General features: G+C 35.6%; 1 protein-coding gene across 1 annotated transcript; it reads right to left on the reverse strand.

The window, feature by feature from the left end:
* Positions 1 to 236: 236 nt before the first annotated feature.
* LOC140184113 (uncharacterized) lies at positions 237 to 2,864 on the reverse strand. The gene is made up of 5 exons (XM_072234399.1): positions 2,540 to 2,864; positions 2,076 to 2,157; positions 1,746 to 1,970; positions 1,165 to 1,538; positions 237 to 1,060 (listed from the first exon to the last, which is right to left on the reverse strand). The coding sequence occupies exons 1-5, from the start codon at positions 2,862 to 2,864 to the stop codon at positions 237 to 239; spliced, it is 1,830 nt and encodes a 609-aa protein (XP_072090500.1).
* Positions 2,865 to 8,235: the final 5,371 nt, after the last annotated feature.

The following is an 8,235-nucleotide window of genomic DNA, read 5'->3' on the forward strand; positions in this document are numbered from 1 at the left end:
GCACCAGACAGGCCGGTTTACTTGGAAGACCTGTGCACTTAGACCGGCCGGTTTAGTTCGAAGAGCTGTGCACTTAGACCGGCCGGTTCATTAAGGAAAACATTAGAATACATAAACCGTTTTAACATAAAAACATCAGAAAACCATTACATAATGTTCCACATATGAAGTCAAGTTCTCTCAAAATGACAACCCATGACATAATACTGACGTTCTACACCTACCACAATGTGAACCTACTGAGCATCTCCGTCGGCAGTTCTACCAGCTGACTGACGGCATCTACTACGACTGTGTTCCTCAGCTCCACATAGCGTACATCGCCTAGGACGACGTAACATTCGCGTGTCCATCTCATTCAAGAACCGCGTCATCCTTGGGCGCCCTTTCGAGACACGTCTCAGATACGGATTCGGTACGTAGCGAGGACCGTTGTACGCAGGCCACGTCGTCGGGTTACCTAGTGGCCTAAATCTTGCTCGGTACACCCGCCGAACTTGGTCCATCTTATACATATCATGCACATATAGCTTCCAATCCAGTCGCTGGTTTGCACAACATGCGAACACATGTCTGCAGGGGATCCGGTCCACCTGGAACTCACCACAGTCACATCGAAGGGCGCGTAGATCGACTGCAAACTCCAGTCCGCTTGGCATCTCACGCACCTCGAAGACTTCATTCTGCCGGTCAAAGCAACTGACCTGTATGTTTCCTGATGCAAGTTGGTTTGCATGCAACTTCGAGGTCACGACTTCGGAGAACACATGGCCAGCATTAATCCGCGCTTCTGCCTCTGCTCTTTTCCTGGTGAAGAGCTCGTTTAGCCTGTAGAATGTTGCCTTGACAAGAGCAGTAATAGGAAGATTGCGTGCACCCTTCAACACTGAATTGATGCATTCCACTAGATTCGTTGTCATGTGACCCCATCGGTAGCCACCATCAAACGCCAATGCGTACTGTTCGCGAGGAATTCGGTTTAACCAGTTGGTATACGCTTCCCCCCGTTCCCGTAATCGCTGGTAACGCACTTCATACTCCCGCACCGTCCTGGAATATCCTAGAGGAAAGCAAAAAAAATAAAAATAAAAATTATAAAACTCGAAAACAAATATTAATATTTAACTACTGTTAATAAGTTACTTAAATTTAGTAAATTATTACCAATGTTGACGACCAATTTTTGGAGGTACGGTGCCTTAAATTTCCGCAGAAAATTCGACTCTATATGCCTGATGCAGAACATATGAAAAGCTCTAGGAGGTGACCATGCTCCGTTACTCCGTTCCACAGTTGCATTGATGGATTCGTGTCGGTCGGATATCAGTCCCACACCATCCCGAGTGACAACATGTTGACGCAAGTTACTAAGGAAAAAGTGCCACGCATCAGAAGTCTCACCCTCGACAATAGCAAACGCAATTGGGACGATGTTGTTGTTGTCATCCTGTGAAACTGCGACTAGGAGACAACCCTTATACTTTCCGTACAAGTGAGTCCCATCCACCTGTACAACTGGCTTACAATGTCTGAATGCCCTGATACAGGGGTAATAACTCCAAAATACTCTATGCAGTACCCGAATATGACCAACCAAGTCATCGCCTTGGTATGCAGGCATAGTCTCAAAATGGACAACAGCTGATGGCTCCTTATGACACATGGCCTGAAACCATATAGGCAACGCTTCGTACGATGCCTCCCAACCTCCAAATATTTTTTCTACTGCCCTTTGCTTAGCCAACCATGCTTTCCGATAGCTAACAGTATAGTTAAACTTCGATTGCACTTCTGCTATAACGGACTTTACCTTTAAGGAGGGATCAGCCTCAACCAATGGCTTTATTGCTTCTGCAATTGTGATGGAGTCCAGCTTCGCATGATCCTGTGAAATGGTGGCTCTGGTACAAGTGTGACTACCATTATACCTCCTTATAACCCAACAATACTTCCTGCTGATCAGACTAACCCTGATAAGCCAATCACAACCTGACCCATACTGTGTACACTTGGCATAAAATGTCAAAGGCTCAGACTCATACACCCGGTAATCTACGCTTCGTCGTATGGTATACTCTTTTATTGCCTTAATAACAGCTTCCCGGAAACTAAACTCCATCCCAACAGCAAATTCACCATCTGCGACAATAGGAACTTCTGCCAGGACAACAAGCATGGGAAAAATTTCAATAAATACATATATATTTCAAAACCATACTAAATCAATATTAACTGCATCAAGTATGACATAAATCCGACCCTAACGTAAATAATTATAAAATATTAAATTCTATGTTCTATATTCGTTTAAAATAACGTTATATGTTTCAAACATAACTGAACACATATGTTGACTTTTATTTATTTAACTTCCTACTATTTTGTAATTTTTTTTTTTACATAGGATCAGCTCAACCGGTTCAATGTCTAACACATACATGACATCAACGCATGCTTAAATAATGGGTAATAAATAATAATTCATTCATAAATAATTCAATAAATAAATAAAAAAGACAATTATTTTTTATTAACGTACCTGCAGTCATATATTCCGGAAACTCCGGAACATGCATGGCTTCCAAGTCCAGAACTCGCATGAATGAAGGCTCCCCAAACGGCATATCGTTTGCGAGTGCATCTGCCACCTCTGTCACATCTGGATCCATATTTCCCTCACCATGATCGTCATCTCCATCTGCACCAACACATTCGTAGTTGCTTTCGAACTCTTCTTCACTGTCACTATTATAATCTTCCCGTAGAATGTTTCGGTCTGCCTCAGATTGTTCAAACTCAACATACAACTCGATAAACGAGATCTGCGCCCGGTTTTCAATATACATTGAAAACATCTCCTGCATGCTCGCTTCGTCCGTCACATATCTTGTTTGAAATTGGACAAACCCACCAAATACCGGTACGGGATATCTGTATAGAACACAGGATATTTTTTTTGCCCTCTCAGAATCAATCTTTTCACAGATCAAACCTTTCAGTTCTTCAAAGAAAATGATAAAAGGAATAACAACATCTATTGGATTTTCACAAATAAATTTTACCCCTTCAGATGTTTCTAATAAAATTTGACCAAAATAATACACCTTTATTAGTACTCTATCACTCATTTCTCCTACTCACAAAAAAAAACATAACACTAACTACACACTCCTTTGATTTTGAACAAGCATATAAGAGATCCAGAAGAAGGAAACAGAGGAAGGAAGCGGCGCATAAGAAGGGGAAGAAGAAGGGTAACCTAACACTAACTCGTTGCACACTTTTATATAGACTCTATACTCAACTCGGACCATCCGACTAGGTTAACTTCATTCAAAAATATACTAAGCAACCAAATCGGACCATGCGTGTTCATTAACCGGTTCTGCCATCCCCAGCCAAAACGGACGGTCCGAATCCAATCCATGCACGCAACTCGAACCGTGTGTGTTGTCCTTCCCCTATGCCATCTCGCAGGGTCCGATTCCCCCCCCCCCCCACGACTCGGACCGTGCGTCTTCCGGTTTACCATAGTCACGAACAGAGAACTCGGACCGTCCGACTCTTTCTCCCAAAACCTGCCAAAATTCTGCCCCACATCCATGTCTAACCCACCGTAACTCCATATCCATGAAAAGCTCACATACAAGCTCCATATCCAAAAAATTGAGCCCTAATGTTTATCTAATTTTTATTCATCATATAGGTGCATTTGTTGGACTGCCTCGAATTATTTATATCAAACGTACGATTTATGTAATTTACAAATAAAGACAGTTGTTGGAAAGACATAATGAACTGTAACATCAACACACACACACATATTCCTCTCTCTCTCTCTCTCTCTCTCTCTCTCATATATATACACACAACTTAACCCAATAATAAACGTGTTAAATTCAAAAACGTCATGATGGTCAAACACTGGATCCATTTCTTTCTGACTTCATAATAATAATAAGGGTCCAGTACAGATGCATGTTTGTACAGATTTACAGATTTTGATTTAAAAACGTATCACTAAAAGTGTTGTTTAAAGAGAAAGTGTTATTCTTAATCGTTAATTTGACTCTGATATTAATTTTTAAAAGTAAAATGACTTTAAAAATTTTTCGAATAATTTGCCAATTCAAAATCAAAAATATTGACCATATTACTAGTATTTATAATTCTGGTTTTTATAGTTTTTCAATCTTGTTTTAGTTTATAATATTTTTTTTGCATGGATTATTGTATATAAAATCTTTTATCTGTTTGTCTTTTTCTTTAATATATTTTCTTAAATCCTCAAAAACTTCTTTTATTTCTACATTTTCTATTGTTTCTAAATATCTTTTTAATTTTTCAACTTCATTCTCCATTTTTTCTTTTAACAGCTTTAATTCTTTTAAGTCATAATATGGTTTTCCAGGCATTTATAAATTTTTTAGGTTTAACTCTAACTTTTTTATATTTATTCTTATTTCTATCATTTTTATTATAAGGTTATCAATTTCGATCTGAAGATTATTTAATTCCCTTTTATACTCCTTTATTTTACTTTTTAATTTTTTCGCCCTTTTCCTTTTTATTTTATTTTCTGGTCTTTCAATCTTTGTATGCTTCATTATTTATCTTAGAATTTCTGCAAATTCTATCGTCGATTCATCACTATTTTCTAGAGATTCTATTAATTTTTCTAGCTCTTCGACTTCTCTTTTTAACTTGTCATAGATTATTTTTAGAGCTTCAAATGCTCTTTGATTTATTTCAGAAAACTGTAAATAATTCAACCGATTTTCTCTTTCAAAGAGCTCTTATTTCTTGTCTTGATAAGTTACATATATTTTTTCTTTATTTATTGTCATAATTTAATGTTTAGGGTTTCATTTAAATTTTTGACCTTTTTTGTTAATTCTTTTATTTCAGAATTTTCTTCTTTAATCTTTAACTTGGATAAGCTTAAAGGGCTATTAATTTTAGATTCTCTTATTTGAAAATTCGATGAAACTAATTTTCCTGATGGTTCTTTTAATAATAGAACTGGGTTTTCAATAGCTTTATATTTTGGTATTTCTGTTTTTACAATTTTCTGAAATAATTCATCAACATAAATTCTTTCTCTGTTTTTAAATATTATACTATGATGGCTATTTGTTAAAGCATAATTTATTGCATATGTAATTAAAAATGGTTCATCGTCTTGTTCCATTAGATTCTTTCTGTGAAATTTATAAGCCAAACTTATAGATCTTCCAAGGTTTTCAGTTGATAAAGTATAGCATATCCAAGATGGGCATTGAATTTAACATTTACGTTTGCCAAGTTTCCATGAACAATTCCAATTATTTGATCTATTGGGTCATCAGTAATTCTTTTGTCATAGATTGCTAAGCTTATTGGTGAATTAATTCCTTTCATATATGTAGATTTGATTAAGAATTGTATAGTACTAATATGAATCCATCCAATTTTAGATCTTTTTTGTTGATCCTTAATTTTCTCAATCTGTTTACTCAATTCTTCATCATTTATCAAAGCTATTTCAAGTTCTCCATTGGCGGATTTTATCTTTATAGGGGTTTCAAGTTGAATTTTTCCATAGTATATTATATTTTTTCTATTAAAAACTTCTTTTAAAAGATTTTGTTTATTAAAATTTTCATTTGATTTGAGATTTAATTCTGTTTTTAGAATAGCCTGTTTTTCATTATCTAATAAAGCAGTTAATCTATAATAATCAGATTCTTCTGTTAATTCTAAACTTTCTAAATAATTCATAATTGAAAGACTAAGATGAAGACGTACCTTTCTGGAAAAAAACTTTCTTTATTTAGTATATTTTACATAAGGTGTTTTTATCTCCAGAGGGGAGATTGTAGATACTAACTCCAGAGGGGAGTTTAGAATTAGTTTTCCCTAAGGGAATTCTTCTTCAGACTATAGAATCGCCTCGGCAGCTTCCTCCTTGCTCTCCAAGCATATGAGTACTCTTAGCCTCCTGCTTTCTATTGTCTGATGCTTCTACAATTGCCTAAGCAACCTATTTATAATAGTTGGGTTTGATGGACAATTCCCATCCTTACCCTTCTTATGACGTCATTGCTTACGTTATTGTTTGTTCTCTTGCACCAGCTACATTGTTGGTGCTCTATGACCTAAGTGCTTACGTCACTATGCAATAATGTTAAGAGATGCTTCAGATGCACTGTCCTCCTCTTTTATCATGTTACCCTCAGATGCATTGTCTTCTTCCTTCATCATGTGAGTTGATTCCGTTTCATTATTGCTTTCTTCAGATAACTCTGAGACACATAGCTGGCACTTGTGGTCTTCTCTGTCTTTTATCAAATAGTAGAGATTCCTCTTTATCCCTTCGGGGAGCTTTTCTAAAAGTCCAGATAAGTTGTAGAATGCTGATTCAAATTCCACCAAGAGTCTCATCTCTCTTTCTTCAATTTCATTCCTTTTACTGGACACAAGCAGAGTATTTCTACTTTTATAATTAATCCTTGTGTGAGATTCCTTCGTTATTTTTTGAGTTCTTTCAAAGACCCTTGCTAACGTGCTGGCTAGCCTTCCTTCATGACTGTAAATTGTTAAATCTTGAATCTGATCAATTGGTTGAAAATTTCCTGGGAAGACGGACATGAATATTACTTGGTGTGCTGGAACCAAGCATTCTTCTTCTTCATTAAAAATAGGTTGACTGTTTGTAAATTTTAGGGATATATCCCTTGGATTTACGTTGTCAATCATATTTTTAAATCTCTTTACTGCATCAGCGAATCCTGCAGGAAACTCACTAATAATTTTTAGATCATTAAAAATTAAAATTGTATCAATTAATCCATACTGGAAAAACTGATAGGTGTCAGATGGGGAAGCATCTGGAAATATAACTAGCTTTGTTAGCTGTTCTTTGGCAATAGGATAATATCCCAAGATTGCCCTTTTTTCTTCAGTCCAATTCAGGACTATGTTAAGGGTTTCTCTGAGATTTGATCTACAGACCCTTTTCTTTTCTTTGGTTTCAGCCCTTGTAGGAATATTTCTTATTATCCCTGTTCTTTGGGTTTGAATTGGAGCTTTATCTGCTCTTTTTAGGGTTTGCTCTGGATGAAGAGCTTCATATTCCCTGAAGGATTCCTTTGCTTCTTCCAGTGTTAAAAATCCTCCTTTATGAATTATCCTTGATTGATGTGTAAATGGTGCTGCTTTTTCCCAGGCATTATATACTCCTTTCATGGGGCCATTATAAATTACATAATATTTTTTATCTTGGGTGGATTTTTTGATAATTTCAGCAATTGTTTTATTTTCTGAAATTTTTCCTTCACCTGATTTGTCCACCACGCTTAGCTGGCTGAACTCTGATGGTTTTGGTTGTTGTGTTGATTTCATTGCTTCGATGGCCTTCTTGAGGGATTGGATCTGTGTCCTTATTTGCTGACAATGCTTACATTTTTCGAGTTCTCGTTCATATTTTTGAATTTCTTGATCTAATGCATTGTAGACGAACTCCATTCTCTTGTTAATGTATCTACAATAACATTTTTGTTACCCTTAATATATTCAATTTTTATTGGATATTGTAACAAAAATAATTGCCATCTTACCAATCGTCCGTGATTATAATCAACTTTTAAATTATATCGTATGAAACCTGTTAGGTAACTTGAATCTGTCCTTAATGTAAATTCTCTGGGTAGTAAATCAATTTTCCATTTCTTAAGAGATTTAATTGCTGCTAGAGTTCCCTTTTCATGAGTAGTATATCTCTGTTCTGTTGGAGTAAAAGTCCCTGAAATATATCTACAAAGTAATTCCTTTAGGGAATATTTAGAATCTAGTGATTCTTTTTCTTGTTCCAAACTTTTTATAGCTTTCTTAGCTTTTAGACATCCTAACCAGGTTATGTCTGAAGCATCTGTTTCTACTATTAAGTAGTCATTTTCTTCTGGAATATAAAGTTCTGGAAGTTTTTCACATAGTTTTTTAATTCTTTGAATTTGCATACTATCTTTTTCATCTCATTTCCATACTTTTTTAGTACTTATTTTTGGAAATAAGCTTTTAGTGTATTCCGTTATATTCTTTAAAAATCCTTGATCAGAAATATAATTTATACACCCTAAAAATCTTTGTAATTATTTTCTATCTTCTATTTTATTAGGAAATAAATTTACCTTTTCTAGAACATTTGGTTGAAGTTTTAGCTTTCCTTGAGTGGATAGAATTAATCCAAGAAACTCT

The sequence above is a fragment of the Arachis hypogaea genome, chromosome 4 (assembly GCF_003086295.3).
Source record: "Arachis hypogaea cultivar Tifrunner chromosome 4, arahy.Tifrunner.gnm2.J5K5, whole genome shotgun sequence".
In the NCBI taxonomy this organism is placed as follows: Eukaryota; Viridiplantae; Streptophyta; class Magnoliopsida; order Fabales; family Fabaceae; genus Arachis; species Arachis hypogaea.

Excerpts from the sequence above, each read along its gene's own strand:
- LOC140184113 (XM_072234399.1), bottom strand. The coding sequence starts at position 2,864 with ATGCAGGAGATGTTTTCAATGTATATTGAAAACCGGGCGCAGATCTCG. Across the intron at positions 2,158-2,539 it reads TCCGGAATATATGACTGCAG|AAGTTCCTATTGTCGCAGAT; the intron begins GTACGTTAATAA and ends TTGTCCTGGCAG. Across the intron at positions 1,539-1,745 it reads GTTAGCTATCGGAAAGCATG|GGCATTCAGACATTGTAAGC; the intron begins GTTGGCTAAGCA and ends CCCCTGTATCAG.